This window comes from Phascolarctos cinereus, unplaced genomic scaffold (genome assembly GCF_003287225.1).
Source record: "Phascolarctos cinereus isolate Bilbo 61053 unplaced genomic scaffold, phaCin_HiC Scaffold_5;HRSCAF=322, whole genome shotgun sequence".
NCBI classification, from domain to species: Eukaryota; Metazoa; Chordata; class Mammalia; order Diprotodontia; family Phascolarctidae; genus Phascolarctos; species Phascolarctos cinereus.
Window position 1 is genome coordinate 275,868,283 of NW_027555958.1, and position 12,612 is coordinate 275,880,894.

The following is a 12,612-nucleotide window of genomic DNA, read 5'->3' on the forward strand; positions in this document are numbered from 1 at the left end:
TCAAGATAAGGGTCAAGCCAGCTCAGACCAGGGTCAACCTGAGGACACCTGAAAAATGTTAGTGCACCTGCTTAATGAACTTCATTACTATTATTTGACACACCCTGCATAAAATTAGAGCCTCATTAATGAGTCATGGGACGTATGACCAAGGGAGGGGAAACATACTTGAGCATATCAAGGGGAAACATGTAAGGAAACCTGGGAAGGGATGGACCAATCCAGGCCTGGGAGGTTTCGTGAATTCAACTGCATAAAGCACACTTGCCCTTACACTCAGGGCCCAACCCTCCTGAAGAGGGGTGGAGCCGGCTTCTGGCCAGAAACGTCTAAATCCCCTGGACTTTCTTTATAATAAATTTTCTTGTCCAGCCTATTTCTAGCACTGGTTACTGCTATAAAGGACAGCAATGCCCTCTATTTGGTTACACTGTAACAGGGGTGGGGCACCTGCAGCCTTGAGGCCACATGTGGCCCTCCAGGTCCTCAAGTACAGCTCTTTGACTGAATCCAAACTTCTAGGCTGCAGGCTCCTCGCCCCTGCACTATAAGCATACAGTAGGGATGTGCACAGCATTCTACATTCTCCCAGCTCTCTGGTACTCAGGAAAGGAATTTGCCACAGTACATAGCCACCATTTATGGTATTAAAGTCCTGTATTGGGTACTTGTGTCGGATTATATTTTTGCCACAGTGGAGAGCACTTCATAAAATACCATGACCTGAAGGGACGCCTTTAGTTTCCAGGTTTTTTTTTTTGTTTGTTTGTTTGTTGGCAAACTAGGCACAAAGAGCCCAGAGGACTCAGAAGTTGAATTAAATAGCTATTGATTTAATGTAGCAAATCAGAGAGATATTTGAGAAAGCATACAAAGTTAATTAAGGAAGACTTACGACTGTCTGGAAGCAGGAGTGCAATTGTGTTAAGAAAGGAGGTTTGTCTAGGAGAGCCAGTACTCTCTTTTCTACCATCGTGCATTCAACATCATCATCTTGTATCACCACATCTTTTTTCAAAATTTTGATCGCATATAGTTCTTCTGTCCCCTTTCGGTCAGCCAACATCACCTAAACGAGGAAAATGAATAACTTGGACATCTCTGCTGGAAAAGAACTGTGACTTTTGAGAGGTTCAAATTGCAACAGAGCAGTGGATTTGACTTACATTTTTACAGTTTGTCTAAAGCTAAGAACAAGTCCATTTGCCAATTACACTATACTTCTATCGCTATATAAATGATAGCATTCTAAAGTATCTGGTCCTTTGAGACAACAACAGTGTAACTGAGGTGGAAAGGGTGGAATGGTGGAGTGGTATATGTTCCTACAGTCTTCTAGAGGACCTTCAACCACTTAAATGGCTTTAAGGGACATTACTGGAAATAATGGATGGCAAAGATTTGAGATTCAAGAAGCCTGGCATGGGCAAAGCTAGGAAAGAAACTATACAAATATAGCTAAAAAAAAAAAAGACGGTAAGCAATGTAATGGCCCAATAAAGGAATGACCAAACATGAAAAGAATGCCAGGTCTCATGTTTGGAAAGACTAAACAATCTGTCCATGTGGTAAACAATATCAAATCTGTGAAGTTCACAGCTGGTGTCCTGGTGTGGTGAGGCAGTGATAACCAGGAACAGCACCAGGAGCATCAGGGCTATAGAAAAAGTAATGATACCTCTTAGCTTAGTTTTTTTTCAAGTGCTAACCATGCTAAACTTTTTTGCATCCCCTAAATTAGGGTTGCCCATTACTAGCCATTTAAGTGGTAGAAAATCCTCTAGAAGACCTTTAAGGCCTTGTAACTAAGAAGTAAGGGTGTACTAGTAGGAATGTCTATCAGAGTCCTTCACAACAGGGAAGTAACTTTTTTCATTAAAAGCATCCTTGAGAATTAACTGGCTTCGGGGACTAAAGCTCTTGCAATTGATGCAATTTCCTGATCACCTTAGTATAAGAAGGAATGAAAAGGCCCTGAGACTTCAGACCAGCATCATAATTAACACTGAGAAGTTATACTTAGCTGAATCAACTGTTACTTGCCTAAAATTTACTGAAGTTCTAAAAATTCTTTTGAGGATGCTACAATCTAGCTTTCATCCTTAACTTGTACTCTCTGTCATCCCCATGGCCAACCTGTTGCCAAGTCCTGTCATTTCTATCTTTGTGACACCTCTTAATTCTACCTTTATAACATCCCTCCAATATGCTCCCTTGTCTCCTCCGATACTCTCACTCCCGATACGGACCCCTCTGCACCTTATATCCAGACCATTGAAATAGCCTACAGATTGGCCTTCCTATCTCAAATCTCTTCCCACTCTAGTTCACGCCCTACTCAACTGTCCAAGTGATTTTCCTAATGCATAGGTTTGACCATGTCACTCCCCCTATTCAATAAACTTTAGTAGCTCCCTGCCTCAGGATCTTCAGGATTAAATATAAACTTCTCTGTTTAGCTTTTAAAGCCTGTTACACCACGGCCCCTCTTGATCACTGCAGCCTTCTTACATTTTCCTCTCCTTTAAGTACCCTACAATCAGTGACACTGGCCTCCTTGCTATTGTTTATACACAGCATTACATTTTTTGACTTCTTGCATTTCCCTAGGTTGTCCACTATGTATAAAATGCTCACTCTTCATCTCTGCCTCTTGACTCACCAGGTTTGCTTCAAGTCTCAGCTAAAATCTTACTTTCTGCAGGAAACTTTTCTTAGTTCTCATTAATGCTAGTGCCTTCCCTCTGATATGAACTTCAATTTTTCTTGTATACATCTTGTTTGTACAAAGTGGTTTGCATGTTGTCTCCCCAATAAGATTTCTGTTTTCCTCTGTATCCACAGTTCCTGGTGCCTAGTAAGAGCTTAATAAATGTTTGTTGACTGGACAAAAATTATTTTGCTAAAGTCTTATTTTTAGGGACAGCTAGATGGTACAATGGGCACAGTGCTGGAACTGGAGTCAGGAAGACTTGTGTCCAAATCAAACTTCAGATACTTACTAGCTGTGGGACTCTGGGCAAGTCTGCCTTAGTTTGCCCATCTGAACAACTGAGATAATAATAGCACCTACTTCCCAGGATTGTTAGGAAGATGAAATGAGACATTTGTAAAGTGTTTTTCAAGACTAAAAGGGTGATATAAGCAATAACTGTTATTATTATCGTAATTATGATAATTATATAATATGACAATATATTATGTTAGTATGTGATAATTATATAATAATAGTTATTGTGATGATGATTAATATGATTATTACTGTGATAGCAATTGACATGTGTGTGTTCTACTGACACTAGGCTGATCCTGATGAAACCAGATAAAGGTTTCTCAACCTTTAGTTTTCAGTCAGTACTTAAGTACTGGATTTGGGGCTACAAAGAAATGAGCATTGTATTGCTGTCTTTTGATGTTTTTAAGAATTGTTATTACACCAAGGAAATGTTCAAAATTTTTAACTTTTTTTTTTTTTTTGCTTTTTGGTGAGGCAATCAGGGTTAAGTGACTTGCCGAGGGTCACACAGCCAGTAAGTGTTAAGTTTCTAAGGCTGGATTTGAACTCAGGTCCTCTTGACTCCAAAGCCAGAGCTCTTTCATTGTGCCACCTAGCTGCCTCCCAAAATTCTTAACTCTTAAAGAACACACATCAATGACAGCTAGAGATATTGTAGCAGCTGTTAGAGTGGGAAAGTGTTTCAAGAATTCTTCAAGCCCACGATAAACTTGGTTCAGTCACACAAAAAATGAAGCAAGATTAAAAATTAAAAATAATGTCAAGAGGTGACAAATCACTGCTAATAAATACTCAAAATAAGCAAAGATTTTTAAATCTGGGAATTGGAGAGGTAATTATTTATTCCTCCACAGTGTTATTTAGGCATCTTAAAGCTGGAAGAACAGTGAGACTAATAAAAAAAAATTCTATTAACCATTGCTACGAAGAGAAGTTGTTTGTCAAGGGTAGGATGAGAACAAAATGTAACTTTTACTGATGAAACTCACTTTTGCATTCAAGAATATACCAAAACAGCTGTTAGAAGTCTAAGTAAGCATGCAAGATCTGAACATCTCATCAGACTGTAAATAATTCACTCCAAAATAACTATCTTGGACATCTTTGACTTCCTAAACATCTTTTTACCATTGAAGGAAATCTCTGATAAATATGTTGATATATGGAGAAGCAGAATTTTTCTGGAATTATAAAGATTCCCAAATGGAGATGGAATACTGATAACTGGATCACAGAAAAGGAGTTAGAAGGGACAGTAGAAGGGACAGCCATCTAATCCAATGCCTTCTTTTTATAGGTAGGATACTGATGCTCAGGTAATCCTATCATCTTCAAGATCAAATATAAAGTCCTATTTGGCTTTTAAAGCTTTAACCTGACACTCACATATCTTTCCAGTGTTCTTACGCCTTACTCCCTTCTACGTCCTCTACAATTCAATGATGCTGTCTTCCTCTTTGTTCCTCATACACAACATTACATTTCCCAACCCTATGTATTTACACTGGCTGTCCAATATGCTTGGAATGCTCTCCTTGTCTCTGCTTCCTGACTTGTCAGACTTCCTTCAAGTCTCAGCTAAAATACCACTTTCTGTAAGCAGCCTGTCTCAGTTAAATGATTTACGCTGGGTCACACAGGTAGGAAGTAGTACCTAAGGTAGGATTTGAATTTAGGGTTTCCTAATTCCAAGTCCAGTGCCCTATGGATTAGAGAGAGTAAGGAATCAAGGAATAATCCAAGGTTGCAAAGTTGGGTAACTGGAAGGATGGCGATGTTATCAGCAGAAAGAGAAAAGTTGAAAATAAGAATGGGTATTGGGAAAAATAGAACGAGTACAGTTTTATACACGCTGATTGTGAGATGCCTATCAGATATTGATTTCAAAATATCCAATAGCAGTTGGAAATGTATGGCTTTGGCTGAGAAGGGTGACTAGGGCTAGACACACAGCCTTGGGAATCATCTACATAGAGGTGATCATTAAAGCTGTGGAAGATGAAGAGGCTGTCGAGTGAGAGTGTAGAGAAGCCATAACATTTACAACCTAAGGAATGGATCCTCTTCCAATGGAACACTGCAACTTGGCCCTCAGAGAATCAGAGCTCTCTCCTTAACTCTTTGCTATAATCACTTAATAACCCACTGATTACAGCAAGTTTTTACTCTAATTTGCTCTCACACATGGAATTGTATCCATAAATTGGGAACCTTTCTGATGCATCTTCCATAAAAGGATAGGTTTTTTTTTTAACTTTTGACTCATTATTCATGAGAGGCAACAAACAGAAAACTCTGATGGAAGATATCTTAATTTTATTACAAATAAATTTTTTTCTTACTGTTAGAATTGCTTGAAAGTGATAGAAAATGAAACTGAATTACAGAGTTATTAGGTAATGCTCTTAAATAATGAAATTAGGTAACAGTCAGGATACTAGGGAAAATGTAGTGGCTTTAGCCTTGTATATTCTTTTCTGTGCTATAACCTTGTACATCCTTTTCCATCTTGAAAGAATACTTTTCTGTTTTGAGGAGAATGGAAGAAAAGATGTTTAATCATTCTTTTCTTTCCTGTTCTCATTTATATGTAGTATTAGAAGTATACAGACTACTTACCTTTCCAAAACTACCCTTCCCCAGGACCATGAGAAAATTAAAGTCTGTGAGTTTGACTCTGTCAAGGTTGTTGGATGGTATATTGGATTTTCTGTCATCTGATGGACTGATCACCTTGTTACCAGCAGGGCCAAGCTTGGCTTTCTAAACAAAAATCAAACATAAGAAAATTAATCCTATTTCTAATAAAAAAAAATACTGTAACTAAGGTTGACTGCTTTGAGGAAAGATGGTCACAGGCAGAGGAATTGATATCAGTTCAAACGCCAATGGATATATTCACCCACAAAGGCATTCTTCTTATATAGAGATATATAAAATGTTCTACTTTCCAATCAATTACACAGATATTTTTCTCTTTAAGCACTTAAATGATAAAAACAATCCATCACAGAATTATCCTGCTAAGTACAGGCCACTCTTGTTCTTGACCCAAAGAAGTTTCTTCTTAGGAAAAAAAAAATCATGCTCTTGGACTCTTATCAGGTTAAAAGGGGAAAGTAAAGATCCTGGATTTGTGATTTCATTGGTATAGAGGTTTCTTCAGTAAGGAAATTCTTTTAACCAGTGCAGATCAACTTTCCCTTGGAGAGTTGCTTCCACCAAGGAGAAGTTTAGCGACTTGCCCAGGGTCATTTAGCCATTTGATGTCAGACAGGGGAGAAGGACAGAGACTTTAACCTAGCTTTTCTTGGTTTCCAGTCTGGCTCTCTATGTTCCCTTTCATGATTAAGGAAATAGAAAAGCAGACTGAAATTTTTCTTATTGACATATTTTTATATTTGAAGTTCAATCTGTGTAAAGAGCATTCTGCCAGTTTATATATCTCACTGTATATATTATGTATAAGTATATACATACATAGATACATATATAAATATATGTTAATTAAAGACTGAACTCAAGCAAATCATAATTCTAGAATTGAATTCAACAATTTTATTGGTTCTGCACAATGTAAGGAGAACTTTATGAGACTAAAAAGTACCTAAATTCTGAAATACAAACATCTGGAATTATAGAGATTCCCAAATGGAGATGGAATTTAAGTTTTAAGAAAGCAAGAATAAGACAGACCCTAGAGAAACCAATCTCTTGATTCTTTCGCTTGCTAAAGCAGGTAAATCAGGATCATCACATCTGTTCTGCTCCATTCCAAAGACAAAGACAAAATGTAATAGGGTATCACTGTTGGAGGCAAGATAACTCATACATGAGCTAAGACTAAGATCTCATAACCACTACACAAACTAGGGAGGCCTGATATAGGGGGATGAATACTCCACAAAGGGGCACTGAAGCACTGGGGGGTCAAAGTAATTGAATCATCATGGACACAATTAAAGAGGTGGGAACTAGCTCAAAAATACTACACTCTCAGGTAAAGAAGTAGATTGTATGTGCAAATAGCTGCCAGATTCATGAACCTAGAAAAATTATTCCTAAGTTGGCCACAAAGAGACTAAGAAGTGTTAGAAACCTCCTGTAGAACCTTCCAATAGCACAATGTGCTCCTTTGTTGTTGTTCAGTCATGTCTAACTCTTTGTGACCCTATTTGAGGTTTTCTTGGCAGAGATGCTGGAGTGGTTCGCCATTGTCTTCTCCAGTTCATTTTACCGATGAGGAACTGAGGCAAACAGGGTTAAGTGACATGTCTAGGGACACACAACTAGTGTCTGAAGCCAGATTTGAACTCAAGAAGATAAGTTTTCCTATTCCAGGCCCAGCACTCTATCTACTATGCCACCTGGCTGCTCCTAAGGTTTCTTATAAATTGTCGACATGTTTCCAAGATAATAGCTCAAATTTGCTCTTGCCAAGACTTAACACGGTGTCATGTTAGGGATGTCAGTGACTCAGTGGGCATGAAAATTTTGGGGGGGTTTTATGAGGTGAAGACATTTAAACTGTAATTCTTTTTGTAGGCAAAGACGCTTATTTTTCCTTAGCTCTTTGAAGAGAGAGCATTGAGGACACCATGAAAGACTGGTGATTCCACAGGTTTGAGAACTTTCTCCACCAATGCAGATAGTAATCCATTTATAGCCTATTTAGTTATTTGAGGATTAGAGAATTTAAGTGACACCAATAGCCACAAAGCTAGTGTCAGAGGTGAGATTTGAATCCATGTCTTCCCAAGTCCAATTCTAGCATTCCATTCACTATGCTAAATTGTGAACAAGAGCATGCAATTTGGACACCCCCCTCCCAACTCCAATCCAATGGGATTATATTAAACTATTCAAACTCTACTGCCTGATTCCCTTTATCAATCAACAAGCAATTATTAAGCACTTTTCATGTCTCAAATGTTGTGCAAAGCACTGGGGACTCAAAGAAAAACCAATCCCAAACTTCAGGGAGCTTACAATCTAATGGAGACACACATATATATGTATGTGTATATATATATGTATATATATATATGTATGTGTATATATATGTATGTATACATACATATATATACACATACATATATACATATATATACATACACATATATATATATACATACATATATATGTGTCTACATAAATATAGAGTAGATGGAAGATAACTGGCATATGAAGGGACTTGGAAAAGCTCTTAGAGCTAAAATTTAGTCTTAAAAGAAACCAGAAAAATTAATATTTGAGGGTTGGAAGAAAGAGCATTCCAGGCATGGGGAAAAGCCACTGCAAAGGCATAATCCTGGGAGACAGAGTGTCATATATGAGCAACAGCACATAGGATAAAAGATCAGAGAGGGATAAAGTATAAGAAGATTGTAAAGGTAGGAGGAGGTCAGGTGAGAGTCTTAAGTGACAAATAAATGACTTTCTATTTGATTGATCTTGGAGGTAATAAGAAGCTACTGGAATTTACTGAATAGTGGAAATGATATGGTCACTCCTATACTTTAGAAAAATCACTTTGGTAGCTGAATAAATGACGGATCAAAAATGGGGAGAGACTTAAGGTAGGGAGACCAATTAGAAATCTGTAGCCCAGGTGAGAGGGAAGATGCCTTTACAAGGATGGCAGCTGTGTAAGTGAAGACAGGGAGATGTGGAAGGAAAATGCAATGATATGCTAGGAGGGTAGAAGAAAATTGATTCAACAAAAGACTGGACATATGGCAAAGCAGGCAGTCTACAGCCATGGAACAGAGGTTTTCTCTGTGAAACGCTAATTGTCTTATATGTGGATCATACATGTATACTTGATCTCATTAGTACTATGCGCTAAGAAGAAAGTAAGTTAACTAGTCCAGATAAGACATTTATGCCTACTGGGGAAAGTGAAGCCTTTTTCAGTTGCTCTTAATAGCTGACATTTACGTATCACTCAATGCTGGCACTGAGTTGTGAAACTTTGGAATTCAGTGCTCTATATCTTTTTAATTTTTTAAGGAAACAGGAATCAAAATTCTTCTGCCTACTTTTGCCATGCACTAGATGACCAAGAACAATAGAATACTTATCTTGTTTCCTACTAAGGGTTTGGCCCTTGCAGCCATCATTGAAGGAAATAACTCTTCTTGAGAGCTGGCCATGTTATCCATATTATCATAAATACTAGCAACAAACCAACTGCCCCCAACAGACAAGTAAGATGAAGAGTCCTTGAATCAGAAGCATTCCCCAAAACACTACTTCTAGCTTGACCCAAAGAGCCAGAGTCCACGAAAGCCACACTTGTGGAGATCTGACCTAATAACTGTCTCTATATATGCTGTAGGTCCCACTCCTTCATTATATTGTAAGCTCCTGGAGGAAAATGATCATCTTTCTTTTTCATATTTGTATCCACAGCACTTAGCACAGTGCCAGGCAGATAGCAAGGGCTCAACGAATGTTTATTGGGTAACTGATTGATTGACCTGTTCAGCAACTAAAAACCTAGAAAAGAAAGTTCCTGCTGTCAAAGTTCTTGGTACTAATCAATTATCAAATAGTTGAATATCGGCTATGGAACAGAAGATGGAAGGTAACTGACAGATGGGGAAGACTAGAAAAGGTCTGATGGAAATAACATTAAAAAACATGTATTACCAGCTGCATATTAAGGACCTGGGCCTTTCCATCTGACTTGTAGCTGAAATCTGTCATAAGTGTTGTCTTCTACTATTGGAAAAGTGAGCTGCTTGAAAGCAGGAAATGCCCAGCTTTTATATTTGTATGTCCAGAGTTCAGTTACTTTGCACACAGTAGGCACTTAATAAATGCAATTTCATTCATTCATTCAGACAATTAGGTTTCAAAATCTATTGTCTCACATCTAGGTGTATTCAGTTATATAACCAACAAAAGTGTTGAAGACTGATGATAATTCATTCCACAAGTATTTATCAAGTGGTATGTATGTAATGCGGTGAATAGAACTCTGTACCTAAAGTCAGAAAGACCTGAATTAAAATCTGACCTCATACTTACTAGTTGTATGACCCTGGACAACTCACTTAACTTCTGTCTGCTTCAGTTTTATCAATCGCAAAATAGAGATAAAAATAATAAGAAGAACACATACATACCTCCCAGGGTTGTTATGAGGATCAAATAGGATAATATTTGTAAAGCGCTTAGCACAGTGCCTGGCACACAGCAGGCACTTAATACAAAATAGCTTTTTTCCCTTTCTTCTTTCCTTCCTTCTTTCTATCCATCCTTCTTACCTACTGTGTGTAAGGCACTGTACTAGGAGCAGGAGATACAAAGATAAAAATGATACAATTTATTCCCTGAAATAGCTTTAGGTTGTATGGTAAAACAACATGTATATAGAAAAGTAAATATAGGGGCAGATAGGTGGCACAGTGGATCCTGGACTCAGGGGGACCTGAGTTCAAATTCGGCCTCAGACACATAACACTTCCTAGCTGTGTGACTCTGGACAAGTCACTTAACCCCAATTGCCTCACCACAAAGAAAAAAAAAGTAAATACAAAATAAATATACGGTAATTTCAGAGGAGGGAAGAGTCCTAACAAATTCGTTCTACAACCTTTCTAAGAAAAAGGAATCTCAGATTACAAATGAAGGACTCACAATCCTTGGCTAATTGTAAATATGGAACTAGAATGTGGGTACCACACAAATTGGAAAAAACTGGAGAACTTCCTGAGAAACATAATTATGTCTACTGAACAAAGAAAGCCCATTGGTATAGCTGCTGTCTTTGAGTATGTTATGTCGAAAAAAAGAAGGTGGCATCATTTTCTGAAGATCAGACTGGAAGAAAAAGGTGACTTAAAATGGGATCCTGCAATTCCTTCCAACAGGAACAGCTAATGAGTTTCTTAGGAAACGTTGGAAATTCTGAGTGCCAGTATTCAAACATTCAACATGCAACTCTTTTTTGCCCTCTAAAAGCCATGGTAGGAAATGGTCCAAAAAAAGTCTGACACGGAATGATTTTATTTTGTTCTAAATTGCACAGAGCAACAGAAAAGATCCAAATGGAGTGATTCAGGGCTCCCAGTTTCTGAGAACAGTTGGATGGACTTCTCACCAGCATGAATTCATTGTCAACGGTACCTAGGAGGCCAACATGTAGAGGAGTGATGAGCCATCACTGAATCATGTTGTTTAGTAAAGAGTCATTTAATCCCCTTGCTACTTCATTGCTATAAACAGTACAGGAAGTGTGAGTTGGTACAAGAGAGGCAGTGTGTAACTTTGTGTCAAGTCAGGAAGAGTTATGCTCAAATTCTGCCTTTGACATTTGCTAGCTATGTGAGCATGGGGAAATCATTGTACCTCTCTGAGTTTCAGTTTCCTAATCTATAAAATGGGGATTATAATGCCTGTTAATTTTTAGGGCTGTTGCGAGAACCTATTATTTCAAATGAAATAATACACGTGAAATGCTTGCAAACATTTAAGCACTGTATAATGTCAGATGTATTACTATAATTACTACAAGTAAAGAAACTGTAGATATTTCTGCATAATGCACTAGATCTAAATAAAAAAGTAACCTATTTCCCCTCAGATAAAAGACTGTTAAGATAAAAGCATTTGGGTAGGGGGGGGAATCTAATAACTTACATGCAATAGCTTCTACGTACACTACAACATATTTTATACGTTACCCTCTTTGCTATACACAGAGCAGGAGGAGATGAGTTGCTACAAGAGAGGTAGCATGGCATAATGGAGTATTTTACTTGGAGTCAAAAAGACCTAGGTTCAGATACCGCCTCTGATACTAGCTATATGAGCATGGGCAGATCAGTTAGCTTCTCTAAGGCTCAATTTTAGTATCTGTAAAATGGGAACAATAAAATATATAACCTTCTATGCAAGGATGTTGTGATACTCAAATGAGATGAGGTACGTACAGTTATTTATAAGTATTAAAGCCTTGTGGAAATGTTAGCTGTTATCCCCTATTATTCTGAATTCCAATCTGTAAACAGGACCTTTTATGTGTGTGGCTGAATAAAGGGGATGGGGCAGGAATGGGGAGCAGGAGAGACACTTGTTAAATGTATTGGAAACGCATTCAACAAATAACAAAATTTCAGGTTCAATTATTGCTGTAGAAGGGTTGCAGGTGAGGACAGAGATTATGAATTAGACCAAGAGGCAGATTATTCCTTGAAGGGCTGTGCCTTGATTCCATGAAGTATCTGTGCACTTTATGTTTTCTTCACAACTTAGTGAAAAACACAGCTGTTTGTGGTGGAAGGTTGGGAATGAGAAGTATCAGTATGGATTTAATATTGGCTAAAGTAGCATTATGACCTCATACTACTTTGAGAAACAAACCTAGATGTTTGGAGATATCACTTCTATAGCAGCGTGTATCACTGATGGCCACTATAGACCTTACTGAACACCAAGGGTCATGAGCTTAAATAAAAACTTGTTGGAGCTGGAAGGGATCTTAAAATACAACAATAATCTAATTTAGCAAACATTTATTAAATCACTCAAATCCAATTCACTTGCAAGTCATGGCATCATCTTCTTGCTGTCATGGTCCTCTTTAA

The 12,612-nt window shown here is 37.9% G+C and overlaps 1 protein-coding gene across 1 annotated transcript in view; it reads right to left on the reverse strand.

Moving 5' to 3' along the window:
• Window positions 1–12,612, reverse strand: part of PRKCA (protein kinase C alpha) — a 502,485-nt gene that overhangs the window by 73,344 nt on the left and 416,529 nt on the right. The window contains exons 9-10 of the mRNA XM_021000935.2: window positions 5,636–5,779; window positions 896–1,069 (exon numbers count right to left, since the gene is read on the reverse strand). Of these exons, the coding sequence (XP_020856594.1) occupies window positions 896–1,069; window positions 5,636–5,779 (318 nt within the window). The remainder of the gene's footprint in view (window positions 1–895; window positions 1,070–5,635; window positions 5,780–12,612) is intronic.